Source organism: Ptychodera flava, chromosome 5, assembly GCF_041260155.1.
Source record: "Ptychodera flava strain L36383 chromosome 5, AS_Pfla_20210202, whole genome shotgun sequence".
NCBI classification, from domain to species: Eukaryota; Metazoa; Hemichordata; class Enteropneusta; family Ptychoderidae; genus Ptychodera; species Ptychodera flava.
In genome coordinates, this window is record NC_091932.1 from 20,192,076 (window position 1) to 20,219,868 (window position 27,793).

The 27,793-nt window shown below is 39.1% G+C and overlaps 1 protein-coding gene across 1 annotated transcript; it reads right to left on the reverse strand.

Annotated features, from left to right (window-relative positions):
• Positions 1–71: 71 nt before the first annotated feature.
• Positions 72–27,719, reverse strand: LOC139133213 (N-acetyltransferase ESCO2-like). Its single transcript, XM_070699684.1, has 10 exons — positions 27,575–27,719; positions 23,278–24,621; positions 22,369–22,423; positions 21,893–22,019; positions 18,516–18,647; positions 15,808–15,897; positions 14,905–14,982; positions 4,885–4,950; positions 3,882–4,060; positions 72–1,103 (listed from the first exon to the last, which is right to left on the reverse strand). Exons 2-10 carry the CDS (start codon positions 24,611–24,613, stop codon positions 962–964), a joined length of 2,205 nt encoding a protein of 734 aa, XP_070555785.1. The 5' UTR covers positions 24,614–24,621; positions 27,575–27,719; the 3' UTR covers positions 72–961.
• Positions 27,720–27,793: the final 74 nt, after the last annotated feature.

Sequence of the window (27,793 nt, forward strand, 5' to 3'; positions counted from 1 at the left end):
ATGTTTACATTGATAATAACTTTCTCATGCAGTTAGGTTACAAAACAGTAAAAATGAACAAGTTAAAGCTATTATGATAACAGTAAACTTTTTATTTGTTTAGTTGTATGTTCAACTCTGCAAATATGACAGGTTTTGTGTTACAATGTTAACAGATTTTCAATAAGAATTTTAACACTTAAATTGTATGTCTAATAAAATATAACACATGTTCCTCTACACTTTGAGAATGTTCTCTGTAATATGTGTAGCCTGCAAATTTGACCTGTGTAGCCTGCAAATTTGACCTTTGAACTCATCAAGAGAGCAGCTGCACTCAACGAAAACGATGATTTAGAAATGAACAGATCATGATTAATGTATGGCGTAGCACAGTATGTGAAGTAGGTACGAATACACTCAAATCATGGCTTCCAAATGTTAGATGTGCCAACAGATTATGTACTTCTGAATGTACGCAATAGGTGTTGTACAGAGTTTGGAACAACAGGGCAGGCCGATTTACATAACAATGCATAATTTGCTTATTTTGTTGTGAAAATGTATTCTTAATAGCATGGTTATAAACACATGAATAGATTGCTTACAAAAAAGGGGTGGCCTGCCCCTCAATATCCCCCTTGTGGAGAACACTGATATTACATTATACAAGAGACTGTGGTGGGACTGAGGTCATCAGTACTGGCCTACCCCTTCCACAACTATAGTGTGGTACAATCTCATTCTTTCAGTAGGTTGGGTGGATCGATTCACAGGAAAATAGGGGTGAAATGGTTGCATGGAATTCACTCTTACATGAAGACTAAAAATTTGTTAGCTTAATAAAAGCTGGCAGTTTGATTGACAAACGTACTGTCCTCCTTTACTTGGTCTGCATTACCCATTTCTCAATGGACCGGTCCATCAGACACACTCTGTGACTGAAGTGGTGGGACTAGTGAGGCTGGCTGTAAAAACTGTATCACTGTGAATTGATGGTAAAGTTGTAGACAAGGAACTTTGCCGTGCCGGTGTACTTTGTGGCAAAGATCTTCCCATCAGGGGTCGGATCGGAGAAGGCGATGTCGTCATTGCTGAGGGTGTACCCATAGGTGTAATGGCATCTGAAAGTAAAATACAACCAATACAGGAATTAAGGTAAAATTCACAATAGGGACAGATATTCAGACTCTCAAAGTTTCACAGTAGTTTTTAGGTCTACCACCTGTGGGGGCTCAATTTTGAAGCTCAAGGAGTAAATGGTTTTTTCACCCAGCTTATTTCTAATGAAAATCGAAAATATATGTTATCTCAATAAAGTTAACATGGGGATGGCAACCACTTCGAATTTCAAATGGCGGGATTCCCGGATATGTTTGGTAATTTGAATTTCTGGTACTAAATTTCACAATGTGACCCCTGATTTTTATCACTGATTTTGGAAGGAAATGTTTGAAGTTTTCTTGCGGAAACTTTGAGCAAAAGTTTATCTTTCAATTTAGAGACAAGCACTACCTTGGTAGAGATCTAGAGTAATATTCACATGTGACGGTGATAGACTGAACACTGCCCTCAGTGTGCTAGTCAATGCCCTACTGCTACCTGCCCTTTTTTGCTGGTTTTGTACACATTGTTAAAGCTACAACATTTTTGATCATGTCTCACTGTGACTTTGGTCAACTTACAGTTTATCAAAATCACTGTCTTTTTTTTTTGCATTTACAAGGTATTAAATGTCTGACATATGCTGCATGTTTGCAGGAGTACATCTAATGTAAATATAGACCTGAAACTGTGTCACACTTTCAGTGTTCGTGCTAAGATTTTTTCACAAATTAGCCATGGTTTGCTGGTGTGGCTAATTCATGCCAAAAACTATTAGCCACAGCAAAAATTGACTAGCCACATAATTTATATATTACACAAAACACAAGATGTGCAACTGATGTGACTCTGTTATTCAAAGTAAACAATTTGGACGTCACTGGAACATTTCTTAACATTCATGAGCAAATCATTTTTGAATCACTAACTCACTAGTCCCCAGGCTAAAAGGCAAAAAATTGCTAGCCCAGCCTGTTTCAACTGGCCTGCCTGTGACTTGTGGTTTCACTGCCTGCTCTCCAGCTGCAAAATGTGAGGGAAAAATTGCGTCTGACATGAAGATTTTTTCCTAAATTTACGAAACTTGTGTACCAAAAACTATAGCAAAATACCACAGACTTTTTTCTCCTTGTCTTTGAAGATACGAATCAGTTATTTTATTAGCGTAGAGCATGACCGTTTATACATGATATGACTATACTATACTTTTGTGCTTTCCTACAAACTCAGGAGCTCAATGTCGAGCTGTCCGATGGTGGTTGACTCCATGCACGTTTGTATTAAAAAGCACAGACGGTCATGATGAGCGCACTATTTGTTGAAAGGGTAAGGAAATATCACGAACGTTTACAAACCCATTACGTTTGATAAGATTACCTTACTGATGAAAGAAAGCAATAGAGGATAACAAAGTAATGGAGAATGGAAGTTCAAGTGACGGAACTGCGAGTAAAACCAAACCTATTTGCGGTATTTTTAATCGTCGGTCCCTCTCCCCTAATAGAAGAGTCCTTTTTTGATGTCATATCCGCCATACATGGCAGTCTGGTTATCTCAATGTCGCGATGGACGCTTATTTTCTTTCTTGACAAGCAAGATTTCATCTGTCACAGCACGATCCAAATGATGATCCTTTTATTTGAGGAATTTCACTGATGACTACAACAAATTTCACTGCTATATTGTTTATTTTTATCGTTGAAAGGTCTGTGTTTTTGCGTGCTGCTACGGCCTAATCACAGTGCATATATGTACCAGATGTACTAGACCCACATCAGTTGAATTTTTACGTATGACCTTGACATCAAATCGTATGGATTGTTTGTCTTTTTTCCAAGATTAAATTCAAGCTTTAATTTCTTAGAAATTCGTCTTCTTCATCCCAGAATTGCATACGTTCTTTGAAATCAAACTTGGCTGAGGAATTTTATGTCAGTTACATAGGCTCGGAAACGTCCATCTCTGTGTTCATTTTTCTGCAGGCAATGTGTTTCTACATGTCGTTTGTCCCCGATCCACTTTGCTACCCTCCTCAGCTGTCTCCTACATTACGCTAGTCCATCGGGCTAATAGAGGTACCAAAAATTACTTGCCTGGTGGTAAAAACTGCTAGCTCGTGAGTTCGGGGTAGTGATTTGCTCACTCCTATAAAATATATATTCCTATTCTGGTGAACAGAGTATTCGGGTCGCTTCCAGCACCCGGAAGTAATAGTGCAGAGGCGGTCGTAGTTGAGTGATTGATCCGACCATGGAGGTAGAACCTCCATGATCCGACGATATGTCCAAAAAATTTTGGGGGCGAAAAATTCAATTCGCAAGCGTGGCTGATGACATTCAAAAATTTTTCGACAAATGAGAGTTTTATTTGCATTTGCAAGTGTGGCGAGCGCTAGCGCGAACACAGACTTTTAACAATGACAGGGTCCATGCACTCAAAAACACATAAAATTCACGGACTTGCAAGGAATTTTCAGCAATTTTCAAGGACCTTTTCAGATCCAAAATCCATTTTCTATATTACTGTATCTATTTCACCATATATTTTTTACATGTAATGTAGTTGATATCAAGACTGATTATCTTGTTATTTTTGCAAATTGTGTGTGAATTATCAATTTTTCAGGACTTTCCAGGACTCAATTTCATTTTCAAGCACTTTCAGGTGTGTACAGAGCCTGTAATAACCAAATACTGTACGAGAAAATTTTGCTAGCTGTCATGGCAAGTTTGACAAAGACGGCATAACAAACTAGCCAAACAAAGTGTAAATCCAGTCTGACAAAACCATTTACTTACTTCAAGCAGTCTACCAGTCTGGAAGCAATCTTCTTCCGTCTCATTTTGCCCCAGACCCAAATCCTACTGATGCCACAAATCACAGCCACTGGTTCATTGCTGCAGCACCACGCCCTCTTCCTGTCTTCAAGACTGTCTTCCGCGTCGCTCTGGTCATTGTCAGTCAAGACTCTGTAACCCTGGCGATTGGAAAATGAAAGGCAAATGTTTCAGTATATATCATAAATGAAGTATGGACATGGTGGGTTTATTTGCTACTACATCACAAGAAGAAGACAGGGACACTCTAAACAGTATCTTCTTTAATTTTAAAATACCTAATGAATATTTAAATCAATTGAGCATTATCTTGAAATCAGGAATATGTTCATCTGTGAAGTTCCTTGAGTAAGAGAGAAGATGCTTGAGTTTGTGTGACATTTCCAACCGGCATAGAGGGCGCTCTGACTATTGATGTGAATTCTCCAGTAAGGATGTTAATTTTTGATAGGGATGTACAATGTACTTGCAGATGGTACCTGGTCCAAATGTTCAGCTTCACTAAGGCAGTGACTGCCTGTAATATTATAAAACCACATGTGTACATGGTATTAAAATTTCCACAGATGGCATACACTACTGTCCCCTTGCCCACCAATGACCTGTTACAAAATATTTTCATATCAATGATCCTGTGTACATCCATATTCCATGGGACAAAATAGGAAGATACAAATCCCTCAATGGGCTTTGACTGCTATCAGACTATGAATAGCACACAGCATGTTTCACGATTGACCTGACTCATTCACTTACATTCACAAACTAACAATTTCCTGACTGAAATAGTGGGGAACAACGTATCTCGCACTTGGTTCAAACTGGTTCATTTCCACAAACAGCATCTATGCAGACAAAACAGCCACTCCATGGCAAAAATCGTTTGCGACACCACAAAACCCTGTGGAAAAAACAAATGTTGAAGCACATCTACCATAGAGGGCGCTAGCAAGCTGTTTCTTACCTTGCTGATTTTCTCTGCAATACAACATCCGACCACTTTCTTCTCATTGGAAATAAACAGAAAAGCCTGAAAAAAAACATTTTAAATTCAAAAATCCAATCAGAATTTATTGCATCAGCGTGAGGCAGATGTAACTGACATGTCAATCTTGTCAAAATGACTTCAAATGATTACTTCAAAAGGTTAAAATTCAAGCACCGATCATTATTGAACATTTACACGAACCTGTTTGACATTCATATTATAATTGCTACTATATATAGAATTAATGTTGCCTGGTACAGTTGTCAAATACAGAAATTTGTAGACACAACCTTCTTGCATTGGCATGACGAACCGTTTATGAAAAGATACAAAATGTATGCAATACAATTATTTCTTCTTTTTTTTTCTAATTATAAAATGTTTATTCTGCAGTTGAACACGGCATTCAACTTGCAAACAACACAACAGGGACCAAGCAATCTGTACACAATTATTGATTGGCAGCTTGGAACTGTACCATCTTAAAGTGTGAGTCCCGCCACATTTTGAGGCTTTTTTCGTTGATTTGAGGCCTATACTCTAGTTCTGGTTGTCAATGAAATTGGTATTAATAAAACAAACATATACACACAAACTGAAGCTTCTTTGAGCGGTTTTTAGAGGTTGTATTGTGTTATTTGATGAAAACAGGGGAAAGTTGCACGTTTTGATTTCAATCATGGGGACATTTTCTGGAAATTGCCGAGCTCGCCCCGTTTTGGCGAAAGTAGCTGTGACGTCACTAATAGAACTTGCGATGGCGACTTAGCCTGCATTGACTATGGTGATAGTGATAATTCATGAAGTGACGGCAGTGCAACTGAGAATGTCATCGTCACAGAAGATATGACAAAGCTGTTCAGAATTTACAGGCCTGCAGATTTTATCAGGCGGACCTTAACCTAACTAGAACATGAGTGGAACTCTTGTTGATCATCTATGACGAGCCCACCACAGTCAAACACACCAGTGCACTACCGTACACACAACCGCAAGCTACCAAAATATGAAGGAAGTATGGAGTTGCCATCCACCCTCATTATTACTTCTCAACATAAATTGCCTCATTCAAAATCTGTATACAAAAATTTGAATTACACCTTGACGTTTGTAGATAAATGTAGTAGAGATCAAGTTGAAAATTGTCCATCGTTTAACACACATCTTTCTGATCCACAGCTGGAAGTGTAACTGGCAGACGGTCACATTAGTATAATCAAAGTGAGACTTGAGTGGACACCGTGGGTCATCAGTATGTATTAGGGAGATGGTGCAGTGGCAAAGAATGTGAAATTTTCAGAAGAGTCACTTTCAGAATGTGCTTAGGAATACAATTCAGAATAACATTCAGACACTCACTATGTGAGATAATATTCTGTATATTCCAGAAGAGTCCTTTCAGAATGTGCTTTGGAATACAATTCAGAATAATATTCAGACACTCACTATGTGAGATAATATTCTGTATAGAAGAAACAAGTCATTGACATGACATAGTCCCCACTTGTAATAGGAGTATTAGTCTTGATGGGGCAGGGAAATGAGGTCATTAAGAAGTATCACTGGAGTGTATATGTTCAGATCTATGGACACATAGGTCTATGTCATTGTTCCCAATTTGAAACAAGAGGCATGTCTAAGTTATGATTCTAAATCGGGAAAAAAGATCAGACCTTTAGCTGTATTGACCAGCCAAGAAATACATATGTGCATAATAAATGAGGTACAAGATGTGACATCTTAAGGTCTACTATCCTATCAAAATTGAAGCGTAAAGAACTTGTGGTTACTGAGTTATGCATATATATTCATATTCAAGGTCAAAGGTCATCAAGGTCACGTGACATTTTGAAAAAAAACCCATTGTATTGCTAATTAATCCATATATGCCAAAATTCAGACCTCTAGCTCTATTGGCTTGCCCACAATTATATATGGGCATAATTAACTAGGTAAAGCATGTGTTGTCATAAGGTCTCCCATCCTACTAAATATAAAGGACATAGCACTTGTGGTTACTTATTTATTGACATAATCGTGTATTTTACGTAAAAGGTTATCGAGGTCACATGACATTTTGTCAAAAAATTTCTATCCTATAGTCTGTCCCTATATACTAAAAATCATACATTTACCTCTATTGGCTTGCTCAAAATTAGATATGCACATAATTAATGAGGTACAATATGTGGCGTCATAAGGTGTCCCATCATACCAAATATGAAGGGTGTAGCACTTGTGGTTCCTGAGTTTTGGACAAATATGTATATTTGAGGTCAAAGGTCACCGAGGTCACGTGACATTTTGTCAAAATAATTGTATTGCTAAGTTATCCCTATATACCAAAAATCAGACCTCTAGCTCTATTGGCTCGCTCAAAATTAGATATGTGCATAATTAATGAGGTACAATATGTGGCGTCATAAGGTGTCCCATCATACCAAATATGAAGAGTGTAGCACTTGTGGTTACTGAGTTATGCACAAATATGTACATTTGAGGTCAAAGGTAATTGAAGTCACGTGACATTTTGTCAAAAAAATAGCATTGCTAAGTTATCCGTACATACCAAATCAGACCTCTGGCTATATTGGCTCGCTCAAAATTAGATATGCACATAATTAATGAGGAACAATATGTGGCGTCATAAGGTGTCCCATCATACCAAATATGAAGGGTGTAGCATTAGTGATTACTGAGTTATGGACAAATATGTATATTTGAGGTCAAAGGTCACCAAGGTCACATGACATTTTGCCAAAAAAATTGTATTGCTAAGTTATCCATATATACCAAAAATCAGACCTCTAGCTCTATTGGCTTGCTCAAAATTAGATATGCACATAATTAATGAGGTACAATATGTGGCATCATAGGGTGTCCCATCATACCATATATGAAAGGTTTAGCACTTGTGGTTACCGAGTTATGGACAAATATGTATATTGAGGTCAAAGGTCACGTGACATTTTGTCAAAGCGTCTGAGATATCTGCGTGTGAACGGATGGACTCACATGGATGGACTGACGGACTGACATGACCCAATCTATGAGCCCCATGGACTTTATCTGTGGGGACTAAAAACTGTGTCACTGCATCCTTTTTGCAATATGAATACGATGAGAAACTAAATTTTTATTTTTCTTGGCCTTATACATGGGAGTCTATGGACTGCCTTATACATGGGAGTCTATGGACTTCCTTATACATGGGAGTCTATGGACTGCCTTAAACATGGGAGTCTATGGATTGCCTTATACATGGGAGTCTATGGATTGCCTTATACATGGGAGTCTATGGATTGCCTTATACATGGGAGTCTATGGATTGCCTTATACATGGGAGTCTATGGACTTGCCTTATACAGGGGAGTCTATGGAGGCGAAAACTAAAAAGTCCTCTGACACGGCCAAATTTGATCACATTGTGAAACAAATCAAGGTGCATCTGTATGAGGTAGAGTACTATCCTTTTACCAAGTTTGAACGAAATCGCTCCAGGCGTCTCTGAGATATCTGCGTGAACGAAAAAAAGTCATAAAATATGCAAATGAGCAATTAATTAATAAGCCACACCCACCAAAATCTAATCAGATCTAAGTCTCATCATGATAATACCAAATACCAAATTGCATGACATTGGACCTAAGGGTTCTTAAGTTATGAGTGGAACAAAATCTGTCTACGGACGGACGGACGGACGGACGGACAGACGGACACACACACACAGACATTGTGGCGACATAGGACACCTTTGGTGCTTCGCACCACGGTGTCCAAAAACCAAAGTAGTATCTCACCGCAAAATGTTCAGTTTGGCGTTATAAACCTTCACATGTGACCGTGAAGACATGTCTAGCCAAATTCTCGGGAAGAGATAAATTAAAATTGACATGATGTAAATATCGGGCACACTGGCACCCGAGGCCGGGCGGCTCAGCTGGCCATTTCTGTGACGGAGTGATCAGCTACGCTTCCGCAGGTTTTTTCTTGATTAAGTGTCAGCGATATAAAGCACAGTCTTCATTGTTTCATGACTGCGAAATTCTCAAAGAAGCTAAAATATTTTAGGGGAGACTTAGTCGGGCAGAAGGGAACAGATGACGACAACGCAACTGCTTTGTCAACAGTATGAAACTTCTTCGCTACACGTTGTGTCACTGTTACTGGCAGCGCCGTGCTGTATTATACACAACCTATCGTTCAGTCTCGCAAAGAGTCAGTCAATCACTACGTAAACTTTTTAGGAATAAGTTAGATATCTCCCAACGTTACTAATTATAGAGTCACACATACATGAGATGTAGTACTTGTATTTTTTTATTTACAATCACTTTCGTAAAGCAGCTGAATCGGCGTTCAGTCCTGGTGGATGTAAACACGGTCATACTTCTCCGGCCCCTGCATCCCCTCGACATGTTTTGGGCAACCTGTCGCAGTCTTGCTGCTGTTCTCGCTCTTGTCCACAGTTGATGATGATACACGCGAACGCTTTCTGGTGACAATGGTCATACTGGTACGGCATTGCGATCACATAATCGGTGTAGTAGCTCCAGGAATTAAATTTTATCTTACCGTACATCTGGCTTCCGAACCGTGTGTATTCGACGCGAAGTCACAAGGCCAAGGCATGCGAGGCACTCGAAAATGTGCACCGCAGAAAACGCTTTTCTTAATGCCTCTTTTCCGACCCTTTTTGTAATTTTGGGCAAATACGGCATCCTAAATACAGTTGATGTTAAGGTAGTGACTCAGTTTCGTTGACACATATTTTCAATCAAAAGTTTCACATAGAAAACAGGGTCTCACACCCAACATGTGGTACATTTTCTAATAGGTCTATATTTGAAGAAGGTAAAAATTTTGTTTAGTTGTCAAAACATGCATTGGTATATTTGTTTAAGTCAAAAACATGTGATTTTGAATTTTTTCACTTAAAAGAGTATAAGTAAGAATTGGCAGCACCCCTAAGTGATCTGTTAACGGCACTAGACAGCTGGATATACAGGGGGAAAAACCGTGTTTTGGATTTTTGAAATTCGCTTTTGTTTCTGCACAGTGAGCCTTCGAAGTGTGAACTGTCGGATTTTCGCATAAATTATCGGCTTTTGTTCACGTTTGTCAAGTTATCGTCACTTCAGGGGGGTTTATCAAAAATCTAAGACACGGTTTTTTCAGGTCTATTCATGAAGTGTTAGCATGCGAAGAATCGGGGAAATCCGCCCACGCGTCGCCGACTTACACTCATTTGAAGGTGTGCATACATAGCAAAAATCGGAACTGAGAAAATCGACGATTTGTGTAAACGTCCCATTTTTCACACAAAATCGCCGAAAAAAGTCGGATTTTTGTGCGTTTTAAAAAAAATTATTCGATCTGGGTCTAGGTTAAATATTGGGCATCAGGTTAGAGAATTTCTGACAAGTCCTAAACATTAGTTCGCCTAAAAATGATGAAAATTGTGCGTAGAAACGTGAGGCTGGTCAGCGTAAGCGGTGGGTACTATTTACACGATAAACACTAGAAAGATAATTCAGGGCATAATCTGTTTGTCAAATACGTATCTAGCTTATAATTATATTAACTGTACACTGTTTGGTAACGGTTAGAGTCTGGTTACAAGACGAGAAAAGTTTAAAAAAATCATACAGCCGGAATGGTTTACAGGTCTGCGTTCTGCCGACGACGCGCGCTCGCTCTCTCGCAAGCGCTCGACTTCCGGTCTCACAGCCCGTAATTTATGCACGTACCAAGTGTGAAATGGTTGCCCAGTTCATTTTAGTGCCGATTTTGTGCCTATAGTACAAGACGTCACTTCCCGGCGTCACTTGCTTGCTTGCTTGCTTTCGGAGATGAGACGACCAACTCTCGATGCTCTAAAAAATTCTGTAGTTGAGAAGTTCAAGGAATGCGGGAAAGTCGCACTTGTTTTTGTGGTTTTCACATGTGATCTGCTGCAGTCCTTGCTCACCATAAAAAATGACCGGGTTTTCGTGCGCTATTTCGCTTTCCACTGTGACATGTACTATTATGGCCTCGGGTATGAAACCAAAATCAACTTCAGTTACACGTAAAGCGATTCTTCATGACTTAAAATAAACGACTGAGGCGATACTCGACAGATTCACTCATTGTAAAATTGAAACGGCGACATATCGCGACACCCAGCGACACTCTCTTGACCACAGATAGAAATTGACCGGCAACGATCGTGAAGCGACGTTTCGCGTACGTTGCTGTGCTCTAGACCGACATAACAGTGTCGGATTGACAAATTGGACAAACCATGCTTCCTACATCCATGGACAAACTAAGTCCAAGATATGGGCTGCTGTATATAACCATATTTTCCAGTGAAGATTAAATAGATTCTCTTTGGACGGCAGTGTAATCTATTCTTGACCGCGGACATCCGGGAACTTGCGGGTTTTCACGTCATTTTTGCGTCACACTGCCGTGAGAACAAAATATTGAAGTGTAGATTTTACAACCTTTACACCAGTATTCAAAGTTTCAACATTATGTCGATGATAAACACCAAGTTCTGTCCTTTGTCACATAATTTCAGCATTGTTCACTGTCCTGTATAGCCTCACTCGCGTGCGTGAGGTGAAAGTGACGTCACTCCGCGGTCAAGAATAGCCCGGCGTACGATGCTATGTGTTCCGCTACAGCTAATCGCCTAGCGCCTCGCTCACCACAACCCTGCAAAGACCCGTACGTAGGGTCGGTGACTTCAAATCCATTTTGGGACTTGACGTAAAAAGCCAAATTACTGTCGAAATTCAGCGTTCTTGGGCCCAAGTCGTATCCCTGCCTACCTCAGCTACTCGATCGCTTCAAAAAATGCAAGTCTTTTATTCACTTTTCGTAAATAACCGTCGATGTCGGCAACTCTCTCGCTAGCCCTGTGTACGATGCTGTGTGTTAGCTGTAGCGGCTAACACACAACATCGCGTCCATCAGCTTTCCATTTTGCTTCAGCTTCGGCCCCCGTTTGCGTTTTCTACACTGCTTATACTGCCGGCAGTCATCAGTCATGTTGGATAGCGTCTCTTATGAAGACGTGCGCGCATGCGCAACATGGTGCGTAAAAATTTACATAATCTCCTCAAGGTATAACGATAACGCTGACAGTAATCCGGACCGTTAAAACAAAAAGAAAATAATATCTCGCGCAGTGGTTAGAAGGCCGTGTTTTCACTAAAATTTAAGACATTTTCCAGTACAATGTTACCTCACAGTTTTCTCTAATAAAAAGATCATATTTCAGGGGTTCAGAATATGAAATAATCACAAAATCGCTAAAATTTACAAAGGAACCTTAGTCACTACCTTAAACTGGCAATGGCTGCGGTTACTTTCAGCCACCAAAAGGGTAACTTCTCCAGGGCTCCCGCTACCCGATCGCCAATTAGCCAAATGCGAAAGAAAGTTAAAAATGGCTACAAAAATTCCAGTTTGGCGAACATAGTGGCTAATGAATTTTTCCTGCCCAGGTGCCACCTCAACAAAAAACTACAGCTAACAATAAAAAAGTTGTGAGATGTTGAAACAGTTTACTCTCCTTCCTACAAAGTTGCAATGTATTGAAACAGTTTACTCTCCTTTCTACAAAGTTACAAATTCCCTGGTACGTGGAGCAGACATTGTTGCTGTTCCGTCTGCGGTACATAGAGGCTTTGTTTTGCCTCCGTGAGTCCCGTTCGTCTATCTAGAAGTTTTACCTACTTTGCTAGAATCAAAATTTGGCCTGCAACTACTCAGTTTGATAGTAAAAACCGTAATTTAAAAGGGAAATTTCACAAACGGAGCAATAATACAAAGGAAGAGGAGAAAAACTGAGGTTTTCTGAAAGGTCAAGTCTAGGTCATCTCATCATGTGATGTCATGCATGAAGACCCCTTAAGTGTACAATTATGGTTCAAAAGAGCCACCTAGGGTGGTCCAATAGGTAAAAGGTAATTTTGGTGTCTTCCAATTTAAATGGCATTCAGCTTGACTGTCAGTTTTAAATTAAATTTATTAAGAGTCATTGGAAATGGATATTGTCAACAGTAATTGCAGTAAGCAACAATTCATTAAAATTGTTAATTCGGTCTATTTCAAACTGCTGTAACCTATACAAGAATTATGTGATTCTGAATTATTTTAATATTTTTGCAGATTCGACCAGTTTAATGATGTAGAAGTAAACATCACCAGACATTTCTTTATGATATCAAAATATCAAGTGAAAATATATCTGTGTTACAATGATATCATAATCATTAAAACAATGTAATATACTCTCAAACAGTGAGTAATTTAAATAACATATATCATTGTGTCTTGTTTTACAAGAGTTGTGTTTGGCAAAACCTTTGGTCTCAAGAAAATACTCATACTCAAAATACTATTCAGCCTGCTTGATCACAACTATGACATACAAGTAACACTGGGGCCAATCATATGTACACTGCCAGTGTGCTACTAAATGCTTTCTCCTGCACCATGTTTTTTATTCTTGTGGCTAAAACATTTGGTTATGGAAGACTGCATAAATTTGACGCATGAGAGGCTTGTAGCTTATGACAAGCTATCATACTGTGAACACTAAATGAATGCCGCAGAAATGTTCTGTACCTGTTGTAATATACACTTCACTTTGCTACCAGATTTTTAGAATTCAATCGATACCTTATTTTATTCTGGTGGTAAAAGTTTACCATCTGAAATGAAAAAGTATTTCTATCCTGGAAATGCCATAAAAACACAGATTGTTCAATACAAACTGAACAAATATTTGTTTAATGTAAAAACTATCAGAAACATACAAAACATCTCGATTTGTAAAATTAGGAACTCCTGAATGCGGAGAAAGCTGTAATTGCCACGCTTAATTGAGATCATAAACTGGCTAAAAGTTGCTCAAAGTGGCTACAAGATTTTTGATTTGGCTAATCAGTTGGCTAATCATTTTGGTGACTTAGGGGGAGCCCTGCTTCTCACCATGTTGAAGCCACAGCGGTAAGCATTCGCTATGGCCGTGGTGAACACACTCACTCGTACGTTCAATTAGTTACGTCATTTCCGGTGGCAATGCCCGTGAATTCCGAAACGACCGAATGACAGTCAACTTCAAAGTCGCACAACATATTGCATTTTTATAATATTTAACCGTGTCGTTTCATTGGGGTGATGCATTTATTTGATAAAGTAGGGATGGCAAAATCATATAGCATGGCTCATTTTAAGTAAAATTAACGTTGAATTTATGCGGGACCATACACTTTAAGGTTCCAAGACAAGAAAATGACCTTTTTAATCAAACAGTCCCTAGTGGTTAATAAGCTCAGAACATTTTCTGAAAGTTAGATGTAGGGGAACATTTCGGTAACCACAGTGTCACCATTGTTTACATAACTATCACGTGACAGGTAATTTGCATAACCTTTCAAAAATCAGTTTTCCCTATGTTTGTCTCAATACTTCAAAACTTCTGACTCTAACTTGCTTCAATGCAAGCTGCTACGATGCTCTTCCAAAGTGTGTCTAAATTTTTTGCATCTTGCTTTTGTTTGTTTTTTGGAGCACAATTAAAAGAAATCAAGAAGGATTAAATTCACTACTCTGGAAGTTTTTCTGGCATAAAAATGTGTTTAAGAAGGTTTTAAAAATTCTGAGACATATTTGGATGATCCTTAGGACAGCTTGCACTCACACAAATTTCAGCTACATATCTCAAAGCATTGAAACAAAACATAGGGAAAACAGATTTTTGAAAGGTTATGTAAATTACCTGTCGAGTGATAGTTATGTAAACAGTGGTGACACAATGATAACCAAAGTGTTTCCTATTATCTGGGTTTTCCAAAAATGTACAATTTTGGGGGGTTCTGAGCTTGTTAACCTCTAGAGAATTGTTAGCTTAAAAAGTCAATTTCTTGTCTAGGAACCTTAAGCTATTTTGTATTTTCAACACCAATAACCTACAACTGGAAACCAATTGCCTACCTTGCTATCATTATCATGAGTCGTGCTTCCTTGTAGGAAGCCCAGTTCAGTATCTACAAGTTCTCTGACATCTTCAACCTGTGAAGTCAAACACATTATAGATCATTTACGATGTAAACCCTTTCACCACTATGGTTTAGCCCAAACCAGTTGTTATCAATGGTTATTGTGCAATTGCTTACAAGGGCGAACAGGCTAAATATCTCATGGCTTGTCTGTCATTTGCCTTTTACTCGTGACATTTTATCAAATGCACAAAGTTGCTCTTTATTGATTTTTTTATGATATCAAGACAACAATGGAATATTTGCATGAAGTCACTCAATGTACAAAATGATGATAGTACATTACTGAATTGTGTCAAAAATTATCACTTTGCTGAATGCAAACAGGTAATTTTGTTTTGTGACTTCTAGACAAAATGGATTTTTCGAAATTCCTATTCCGATTTGCTTTCAACTGACAAATTAACATTACACCAATGTACAGGAGAGATATCTTCATCCATATGAAAGGCACACCACAATTAAGATTTCATTAAAATAGCTCGCATGAGATCAAAACTACACATAGCAGTGTATATTCAGCCATGCATGGTGAGACTTGTACACTCAAATTTTTGAACTTGATTTTTGGTACAGACTGTAAAATGTTTCATTGAATATTTAATCTTGTCTGGTTGCAAGCAGAGTTGAGGTTGTGCATAGTTGAAAAGTATTTCAGCATGTTTCAAGAAGTCAAACAACACAAACTACTTTTTGTATCAAACAAAATTCATGAAAAAGAGCTAAAAAAAAGCGAATCTGACCATCTAAATGCCTTTTGAAAATCATAATTTAATACACTATTTCCTCAACTTTATAGAAATAAGCTCACAAATAGACTGCAAATACGTCATTTTACCTTCTTCAATGCGTATTTGGGATCATCTGAAGTGATCACAATTATACGGCCATCATGGAAATCTTGCAGTACATGCTCTTTCTTCCAGCCCTGGATGTATGAGATTTATTGAAAATGAAAAATATCAAATAATGGATGAGCAACCTTTTTACATGTATATTAATTATGCAAGTGTCTGTGCTCATGAACTTGAACTTGCTTTATGAGGGTCAAATGAACAAAATCTGTTCACACTGAAGCAGTCCCAGTGACATTCAAATGAAAAATACATGTTGGTAGACTGAAGAAACAGACCAGCAAACCCAAATGCACATGCACAGCATAAAAGAGAAAAATCTATGAGTATAAAACAGTCTAATGAAAACCTCTAATGACACTGAAAAACTTTTACATTTTCTCAAGAGCACAAACAGAAATCAATAGGTGAGCTAAGAGTTAGGGACAAAAAATTTGAAAAAAAATTGACAATATCAGTCATATATAGCTGCTTATATCATTTTTAATGATTTCCTTTGATAATCCAGTGTAAAAATTAAATAAAGACATTTTCTATTAAAGGTAGAATGTGCCTCAGAGATAGAAATTCAGACGTAAATTTTTCCAATACTTTTCTGACCTACAGCTTGTTGGGAGTAAGCAAATTTTCAAAAACTTGGTTTTTTGAAAGTCAAAGTTCTTATTTTTCTGCATATTGTTTACATAGGGATGGAAGCCATTTTGAATTTCACATATCTGTAAATGTTAGGTAATTTGTTTCTCAAGCTACAAATTTCTTGATTTTGAAAGAGAATGGCTTAAAGTTTCATGGAGGCAAGTTTAAGCAAAGGTTTTAGTCTTTCACTTTCATACTACCTCGACAGGAGCCATGTCGCTTGACATAACAAGTACAGCTTTAACCCTTTTCCTGCCAAGTCGGTGAAAATCCGCTTGAAATTCGGTGTAGCTAGAAGCTGAGCAGCCACGGCCGTTATCCTCCTAAGGCGGTGGAAATCGGGCTCCTTTTTGGTACCCCCTTTCCTGCCTAGTCGACGGAACTACGTGTAGCAAACCCTTGCTCACGCTAGGGGTCGTTCGAGGACAGGTTTTGGCGAGGAACGGCGTTTGCTCTCGAAATGGGTTCACAGGGAGTCCAAGGACAGGGAAAGGTGCAGAAACCTGTCCGCCAGTCCCCCACACCCGAGGGGGGCTGGTTTTTTTTTACCGCTTTTTAGCGGACTTGGCAGGATAGCATGGTGACGTTTCTGGCGGAGTTGGACGTACTTGGCTGCCTGGCACTATACAGATTGCTGCCGAACTTGACCAACTCGGCAATGCTAATCTAGAAGGCTACCTCTTGCAAACGACTTGGCAGATATGCCGATGGTGCGAGACGAAAGTCACTTATTCAGTTGTGTGTGACTGAAAATGAGAACGTATTTTTGACGGGACGGCTCGACTTGTTCCTCCATGGAACGGATATGAACGACTCGGAAATACCATTACAAACTGGTGTCCGACGTACTAAGCTGGGCTTCAGCTCTGCAAGTTCAAGCCAGGCAACATCCTTCACTGCCTTGGCCGTGCCATTCAATGGACGTAGCTTTGGATTTTTTATTTATTCCACCGTCCGAAGTACTGGCTCTGGTTTGCAGGCAAACGTATCCTCTTGCCGATGCATTGGTAACTACGTACGCTGTTTGCGTACAGAGAATTCAAAAGGGCACATGAGGTCAATATGCTACATGTACGGGGATACCGTCTGCATTTAGCAGGGACTGCTTTTGTTATGCAAACCAGCTAGCAGTACAATATGGCTGCCAGCATGTGGACACGTCGATGGCTAGAACAATGGAAGCATATTGCGTTGCACCCGTGCATCGCAAAAGTGAACTGAAGACTTGGGGGTAGTGACTGGTTATCACTGGTTAGCTGCAACCCAAGCCATGTCGGTACAAACCCGTACCTGACTGAGGACCACTCGATTAAGTCAGTAATGAACGGTAACACTCGTAAGCCAACTCCCAACTGAGCTGGCAAAACTACGTAAAGCTGTGCTTCAATGGCTCAGCCATGTCGTTAATACAACGGCAAAAACGTAGTTTTTGTGCTACACTGCCAAGTCGTTGGAGGTACGTATTCAATTGACCCTACCCTGGGGAAACAGGACAGGTTTGACGGTGCTGCTGCACCCCTAGCACGACCCTCAGGGTCTCTGACTAACAGACGAGTGAGGTGATGTTTGTGCCTAGCGGACGTACGTAATACTGAAGGAGTTTATTTCCGAAAAAATAAAACATGAAACGGCAATAAAATGACGCACTCCCAGGGGCAAACAAAGCCGGTGACCTCAATTTTTTCTGCAGCAACCCTTGAGCTCCTTCCCCTGTCTACGGGCATGTAGAAATTATCGAAGTCTAACACGTATAAGTACGGCTAAAACTACCCTGAAAATGGGCGATTTCTGCCAAAATGCCTGGCAGGATAACATGCAGGAGAGCCAATCTTTTGCAGGCACATATTATGGGGCGGTTTTTCTACTGACTTGGGAGAATAACGGACAAGGGCGCTCGGCAGGAAAGGGTTAATCATGCAAATTGATGGCTGGTTTCACAATATGCTACTGGTCATAATGAAGTGCACAGGTCAATCTCAGGGCTAAGGGATATGAACTTTCTACATCAGTGACAGCCATTTCAAATACATGTTCATTCAGACTGACATATACTCACTGGAAATTTGACACATTCCGTGAACTTGTTATGAAATCTGATATGGTCTGTTTCGTCTTCAGGATCAGCCACACTGTAAACCATTCCACAAGTAGGACACATGGTTGCTCCAAATCTCTTCTGTCCTAGATCCTACAAAAAAGTAAAGAATAAAAACATTTTCAGTATTGTTTTGGGCGTCAGTTTTCACAGGATTAAATGTCATATGTTGATCTTTTAAAAAACTTTCACTGTGATCTCAGTTCACTGGTTTTACAAGCTAAACAATTTAATATCTTCTTATAACTATGTTTTCACAAGGATTTCCATTCATCTAGCAAGGAAAATAGCGAAATTAACTGCCAGAGAATAAGAACGACTTTGAGAGTACTTTTGTTAAATAGACATCCATTTTACACCCCCCTAGATGAAAATCATAAATTCCAATAATTCAAATGCGATTTTGAAATTTTGTAAAAATATTGGTTAAAAGTCTTTACCTCTTGATGGACTGCGGCAAAACATAGAAACGCGGATTACCGATTAAGATGTTTGAGGGGCTTCATGACCTTCATCTAAAGCATTACAAAACTTAAACTTGATATTTACAATTATTGGTGTGCAACGTGTGTTATGCTAAGGCCAAACAAAAAAATATGTGCTGTTCCGATTACCCGACCTACCCAAATTTTAACCCCCCGACCCTAGACTTTTTAGAGCCTCGTAAACCCGGAAGTAAAAATAAAGATATGAAAAAACGTGAAACGCACGAAATCACGCGAGAACTATGACAAATCGCGCGAATCACGCGAGAACTAATACGTCATTCTTATAGAAGTGATGCCAGACGCTCATGAAAACTTGCGACATGAGCACACTGAACGGTTTCCGGTTTTCAAACTGCTGTATCTCAAAAAGTATTAGAATTAATTCGATAAAAAAAATTCCAAGTCAACTGCTCGTTCTACCATGGGATTATTTTTTGAAAATAAAGAAAAAAATATCGTGTCATTTTAGCGCTCAAAATTAAGCATTATTTTTCGCCATACAGCATGCCGTACGCACATTTCTCAGGCCACCATTTCCTATGTTAGAATGGAATGACTCGTTACAGTATGTTGTTCAGTGCCTAACGGCGTTTTGTAGGTAGGTTTTCGCTAAAATGCAGGGACAATTTTCAGTGATCGGAGTTAGTATACCAAAACAGCAACTGTTATATTAAATTTGTGGAAAGTTTGAAGCATTTTCATGGCCGTTTTTTGATGTAATCTTTCATTTACATTCTTGTTGTCATTTCCGAACCGCGCCATGCACAGCGCGGCCATATTATGCAGGCCAAGTGAAAACCCGGAAGTGTTTTGTGATAGTGAATCGAGCAAAATTCTGGTCAATTTTACTTTTTATAGTCATTCTATCATTAAAATATAAACCCGTACACCAAAAACTGTGTGTTAAGGTCAGTTCTGAGTAGTTTCAAAATCTATGCGTTCGGAATTTTACCGTGAATTTTGCCGTACGTACGTACTTCGTTGAACAGCCCCTAACTGCCAACGCTACAATCAGCTGTTTTCAAACGTTAACCCTGGTAGTTTTGCGAACATTAAACTGTGTTCATTTTTCATCTGTTGATGTTACACAAAATTTACAAAATGATATTTGACAACAGAAATGAATACTCTTTCAATGATGCATGGGAATAAAGTCAGCATGCCATGGTTATTATTATAAATGTATGTAAACAACCTTTATTTTTAAACAGCATTAACTTAAACTGGGGAAAATGACAGACATGGGGTAGTGCAGGAATTGGGAATTGATAAACAAGACAAGTTGAAAGACGGGCAAATGAAGAGAGAATGAAAAATCTAAGGAAAGGAAAGGAAAAAATCATAACCCTGACTCTAGATTTCAATGCAAAAGGAAAATTGAGTACAACAAGATGACAGCTTTTTAGGGGGGAGTAATATTCTTGTGTAAAAAAGGACAGCTCCAGGGGGATTATTCTGTACTGTGAGTTGATCAGTTGAACAATGACTTATTTTATTCATATTCCTATGATTTTTCGTTTTTTGAATATCAGAATTTCTCAAATGTAACATTAAAAAAATTTACAGATCTAAAATATATTTATTCTTTTTTGTTATTACTACTCAAGTTTAACTGTCCCAAATTTGACAGAGCTGGCGTAAAAACTCTGAAAGTTACAGTAGTTTGAAAAATAGCATTTTGACTGTAGTATACACGGTGCCGTCCAATTTTCAACTCTGTCTCACAAAATTTTTGGCATTTTCAAGTCTCTGTGTAAAGAAAACAAAAGCTCCTTATACCGTACTCTTACAATATATTGCACAAAAAGTATTTTAAAGCAGATTAGTTGGAGAATTAATGTTATTATACAACAACATATTTTTTCATAGGGATACCCACAAAATGACTCTTAGCCATATGTTGAAATTTTTTGACCATTTGTCAAAAAAATCGAGCATATTTTAATTCTAAAAAAATCATAACCCAGGAAGTAGACAAGATAGAACTATCATTCAAACAGTTTTTTGAATCCTGAGACAAGATCTTCAAGAAAACATACAATTCAAGTAAGTTTAACCAAGAACAAAAAGGGCCTGGTATCCCTACTTATAGCAGGCCTCGTCTCAAACAAAATGGTGACTCGCGATGGACATAACGTGTACTCAATTTTGTTTCGCAAATGCGATCATGGCGAAGAAAGGTCGATTTTGTCTTCTGTTAAACAGAACCGAACATTCGAAGAAATTTTGGAGGAACACCATCCAGGTTTTTCTGAATGTAAAATGTACTCTATTCGAGTTGAATGTGCCAGTGATGCTGCTGGGCCGTGGTTGGAAGTACAGCAGACAGGTTGGCGAGGCTACAAACAACTTGAACATAAAGTATGTGCGTTTTTCTTGCGAGTGACTGCAAAAAGCTGAGGATTTACCTTTGGATAAATAGTTCACTTTCCTGTCAAAGAATTGTTATTCAGCCATATCAATTTCCATGGCAGTCTAATAAACCACACACTTCAATTCTACTGATGAATATTTTATTTTAATATATTGGTATTCAATTTGAGTGCGTTTCATGAGGAAATTGTTCACTGGTAGTTTGTTTGAACGCGTACAAAATGCACATTGAGAAATAAAAAAAAAATGAAAAAAAAAAAAAATTCCCTACCTACCTACCCTATTTTTGAAAACCATGTAATCGGAACAGCACATATTTTTTTTATTTGGCCTAAGGTAGGACAGGGTAGCCATGATCTGAACTGTATCACTGCTGATGATTGGAGGATTGAAGAACAGTTTATCCAATCATTATATTCCTTTCACACTGGCCTTCCAAATCATGTCATGAATATTAAACAACACAAGAGATCTCACCAGTATCATCTGCTCCTTGCCGTCTCTGTTCCTTGACTTCTTCAAAATCGGCGACTTCCGTTGTTTTGGAGAGCGGTGGAAAATACTGGCAGAAGAACTTGGTGAACTGTCCACATTGAGTTTAATCCTGGTAACCAAAAGATATTGAAATCATTTAATGCATGTACACTGATACTTAGAAAAGCATCAATTCACCTTGGAGAAATTTGTCTGAAATTGTTTCATCATGAAAAAGGAAGTACCTGTGAAAATTTGAACGGTGCAAGTGTGAAACTTTTACTTACAGAATACCAGAAAGATTGACGACAAAAATGTAGGTTTTTTTTGGTATATGCAAAAATTTGAACTGTGCAAGTATGCAACCTTTAGATACAGATTACCGGAAAGGTTGATGACAAAAATGTAGATATTTTTGGTAACTTATTTAAATTGGTAAAATTTCCTTATGAGCATGAGTAACTAATGATAATACTTACTTATTGGCAGATTTCGGAGTCGATGGAGGTGTGAATATTGGAAACATCTTTAAAGCTGTGGAGAAAATGGAAAAATTGATTGGAAGTGAGTTCAGTGAAAAAATGATACGCATGGTGGTGTAATTATACTTGTAATGCGTCAAAGGATATTTCTGTGTCGAGAGATTTCAACGACATACAGACACAGTCTGTTTGTCAGTGAGTACTCAGTACTGTGTAGCATATGCACAGTTCTATAATTCCACACTGATTTTAAAGTTCAGTCGGAAAATCATTTCAGTGCTGACAGAAAGAGTTTGTAGAAAAGTGCATGTATGTATGCTCAGGTTGCATAATTTTTAGACTGTATGTAGCATAACAAGTGGATACAACACTTTGATGGTTACTGTCATAGTTTTCTGTCAGCAAAAATGAAACTTACATTGGCAGGCATCCTCCATTACAAACAAAGCATTTGAAATACATCTAATACACAAGGTGAACATACACATACATGTTGCAAAAGAACTTCATTTCTATCAAATACTTTCCTGTGATGTTAAACGAAACACGGGTGACAAACAGATTGCTTGCCAGTATGTTGTCGTTCAAATGGTAGGAACATACTCTATCAAAGATTTGCTATTAGAATATGATAGTCTTATGAGCAAAACAAAGAAATGTGCTGAGACAAATATTTCTTGAAAATTTTGAAATGATGTCAATGCCATAAGAGCATTAAAATTACATGTTCAGGTTGTGACGGTATTTACACAAATATCAAACCCAGTCGCGTGTACTTGTATGCGTATGCAATGCTACAAGGATGAAAGAAGCCTGGAGCTTTTACTGATAGACATGGTGAATTTTCAGCAGTATTGAAACAATCCTTCACAAAATTATGCAGAAATTTCACATGTATTCACTTACCTGCAGTTTTCTTTGTGGATTTCATGACAATTTCAGAATTTTCAACTGAATCCGGAGTGTCTTGGTTTATGTCGACATCATCTGCTTTCCTTCTCTTCACTGTCTTATCTAGTGTCATTTCTGACTTTCTCTTTCTTGGACTCTTATTGGTCGAGTCAGCATCACCTGACCAATGTCCACCATTCCCATTGGATGAAGGGAGGGTGCGACCTGTGACCTGTGTTGGTGATTCATCAGATATCGTGTTGGCAACACCTTCAACATTGTTGGCAGTATGGAAAGTAGTTTCCTTTTCCTCATCTTCTTCAGCAAAGAAGTTGAAACTCTTCTTCACATCCCGTTTATTGCTTTCCGTGGTTAATTTGGTCATGGAAGAGGACTCCTTGTTAAAGACTGGCATTTGTACTTTATCAGATTTTGGAGTCTTGTTTGCAGTTTTGCTCTTTGACTTGGATGCTGACTTTGGTGTTTTGCTCTTTCTGTTTTTGTTCAAAGTCTGCATGTAAAGCTTGATTCCCTTTGATGGTTTCTTCAGCAAAGTGTCTTTCTTATTTACATTTGCATTACTGCTTTGTCCGTTCATTTGGTTTATCCCGGTCTGGTTTTGGGGCAGTTTCCTTGGCGACCGCCTCACAGCACTGTCTGTATTCACATCATCAGCATGGTTTTTGAATAAACTTTTCTTTGGTGTATGGTCTGATGGATTGGGTTTTTTCCTTGGACTTGTCCTTGTTGCCACTTCACCTTCATTAACAGAATTCTCAATCTTTTTCTTCTCACTGCTGGTTGCAGTTTTTCCCCGACCTGGAGTGTTGTGACGGTTGACGTTTCTACCACTAGAGGGCGTCATCCGATTACCATGTGGCTTCTTGACACCGGACTTGGGTGTTTTGCTCAGCTCCGGAGTCTTCCTTGGAGATTTCCGTCTGTCCTTCTCCTCTCCTCCCGAGTCACTCAGTCTCTTCCTCCGCTGCTCCTCTGCATCCCTAGCTTCCCTCCTCTCCAGGGGACTGAGATATCGCCGTCTCTTACTGCTGTAAAATGATGTAGGGGCAATTTTGGGTGATGGTGGGCTGTCAGTAATGTCTCTTTCAAGACGCCGTACAAATGATCTCCTCTTCGTTGATGGACTTCCCTTCAACCTCGGTGACTTTCTCCCCACTGACTGCCCATTTTGTTGTGGTCTGCCTGGACTCCCACGACTTCTGGGCGACTCACGGCCTTCAGCCCAATACTCAAATCTGCTGGTTCGTTTGCCTGTAGATGGTGGACTTTCATCCCTGACCGATCTCTTCTGTTTCTTTGATGAATGCATTACATCAGCTGTTCCAATCATTTTTAGCACTGTGTGTAATCATAATGTTGAAATAAAATAAAAAATATAGTAACTGATCTCAACAGAGTAGGTAGAATAAGCAATTAGAGTGAGTCTTACACTTCTTTCTTCATGAAAATCATTGTGGATTCCGAACTACACAGAAAAATATGAAAACTTGAGTTATCAATATCTTACTCTGACATATCATAGGTTACCAGCAGGTCTCTTTTTTGATCAAAATATGTCAAATAGTGAATACACATTCATCTAATTATGATTTGAAACCTTAGATGGGCCATTTCAGATACTATAAAAAAATCAGCAGACTTACATTGTAGGATGGGCAAGTTTGTGTACTTGACAAATAAATTGCACAATACCACTATACGTTTGACTACTTCAAAAACATGCGCATGATGTTGTTTCATAAAATATACAATGATAAAAGTGCTGAGCATTGGACAGAGTTGAATTAAAGGCACTATTCGCGATCCCTGGGATCGCCTTTGTTCTGGTCTCTAAGGGGATTATGGAGGTGTTATAGCTTTTTGTTTTCCACTGAAATTGTAATCTGGTGGGTAAATTTTCTGATGAGACAGTATGGTGCCAACACAGGCCTATAACAGTGATGTTTGTACTGGCACTGAAAGACTGAGCACCACCTATTACATCGTTCCCCTCTCTGTAGAGGCAATCAGGAAAACATGTACTGAAGTAACACTCTGTTTATGATGGCTGAATTCCTGAAGTCCGTAAAGTGGGTATTACAGTTCAAGAAATCATTAATATGTGTCAACTTGGAGACAAAACATTTCAGGAATCTGAATCTGGGTTTCAGGTTACGCAACTAGGTCAACCAAAATATACACTCATTCCAAGCTTTGTCATTAATCAATGAATTCACACAGTCTGTCATACATACATGCACTGCGCACTTCTCAAGAATATTCCGGAGGGTGAATTCTGAATGTCCTGTTGTCCAGCTGTTCACCCCAAATTCCCAGTAAACGGGTCCACACTCCCCATTCGCAACAATGCGTTTGGGTCAAACCATGGTGGTGATAGGGTTGAGCAGTTTGAGAACTTGGGTGCTTTTTTTTGCCGGGGCATGGTAATTTAGGTATGTGGCTTGGGAACTACATGTATGATAGTATTTGTACTGTCTCCTAACATGGTTGTGTTTGTACACAGATACACTGCTGTATAGTCATTACCAATAGATGTCACGACAACAACTGCAGATGTTCCAAGATTATTTGGGAATAGTGCCCTATAAATGATCAAGGCATGATGGGAATAATAGAGGTTGACAGAGAACACATGTACGTTGTGGCTTCCATTACAGCAGTAAAAGTAACAGTAACAGGCTATATAACACCTGGATTACTTCAAAAGCAACCAAACTCGGTGTGATGATGGACTGAAGAAATTATGTATAAATTAAGGCTGTACCTCAAAAGCAATGAAAGTACAAGGACTGGGAAGTCGTGCAGCTTTGCATATGCATGTCTGTGTATTCCAGGTGCTACATAACCTCCATCAGCTGCCGTGCAAAGCTCCAATGAGGAAACTAACGGCAGTGTCTCTATGGAACGGTAAAGACATTCACGATTTTCACCAAGGAAATGATGCATTACTTAACACAAATTCCTGTCTTCACCTTCCCTATTACTAAGTGAACCTTATCCAGAATTGATGTTACTCTTGAGATGGAGGCTAGAAGTCTTATTTTCACCTCCATGCTCTCTTACACACTACATCAAATCTCCATTCCTCAGGAGCAAAAGTGGCTTGCTTTCAGAAATTCTGTATCGCAAAAACATGTAAAGATGCTGCATCTGGACCAACAAGCCAAGAACAAGGTCGACCAGTAAAAGGTTTGAACAGTGCAGTATGAAAAATTAATGAGCAGCAGGGGTAGCAGAACTGCAGCAAGTTCCAGAGCAAGTCAAGCTACCCCCCCCCCAAAAAAATAGGCCAGGCCAGGATTATCTACATGTTATGAAGATTATGAGGTGTTTATGTCTTTTTGTTTTCCTTTGAAATTGCAATCATTGTACAAATAGGTTGCTAGATTTTTTTGATTAAAGTCCAAAAAGGGGTGGGGGTGTGGAGCCAGGTAGAATGTAACTTTCTTTGCTGAGCTTATCATTGACTCAGGATCACAAGTTAAAAGTTAAATTGCTGGGCAGACATTGCTCAGTGCATGGTGGTCTTTAGTACCTCCATACTCAGTGAAAGCTGCGGGGCTGTGTGGTCGATCATAGAGGTAACAGTGACCGGGAACCTCTATGGTAAGGAGGGATGCAGAAAAGCACCTTACGCTACGGCCTATGCACTGCACTCTATGATTACGTGGTTTGAAATTAATCACCAAAAGATATGCTGAACTATTGCGATTACGTTTGATTTCACTTTATGCAACGGCGCAAACCATAACAATTATGTAATGCCACGGTCCCTCTATGTATCTTGCAAGATGAAATGACCATTGTGCGCTCTGGCAGCTGACTGCTTCCTTAGCGTATACATCCATTGGAGGCGAAACATCCATACCCGCTACTGTGCTAGGACCGCTGCACTGGGGAGTAGTCATTGGCCCTTCCTACCTCAACGAGGGTGGCATTGGCATTTATGTACAACAAGCGGCATATACATGTCATGTAGACTGAGGCGCGGTGTTTCTCCCGCCTCTATTTCCATGATTACTTCTCGCAATTCTATGGACAACTGTACGCACCAATGAAGGTTCTTACTTATGTACTATATCGTAAACTACAAGAGATAAGTTTCCTGCCATCGTTACTACCTGAGATTGGTCTTGTCTGGAAGATGGTGCGCGCCTAGGCCAGGCCGAAGGAAAGTTGACGGCAATCACATCTACCGAACCCCTCGATTTCTACGCAGGCTCTGCGGCTACAATTATACATCTTCGTATTATCAGTTATAAAAAATACACTGAGAATGAAGACTACTTACAAATGACGAAGGTTGTTAGCCTGCGATGACGGTTCGTGGAGAGCTAGCAGCATAGACGTCAACAATGCTTGCGAGCTGTGCCGCTTGTCATTTCAAACAATCTGTATGTGTTGGCGGGAAATTAATCGCTCTGTGTCATCGTAGATGGCGTAAGGTCAAAGGTGACAAATCGCACTTGACCCTTGATTTTTAAAATTGAGCAACAAAAAATCTATATGG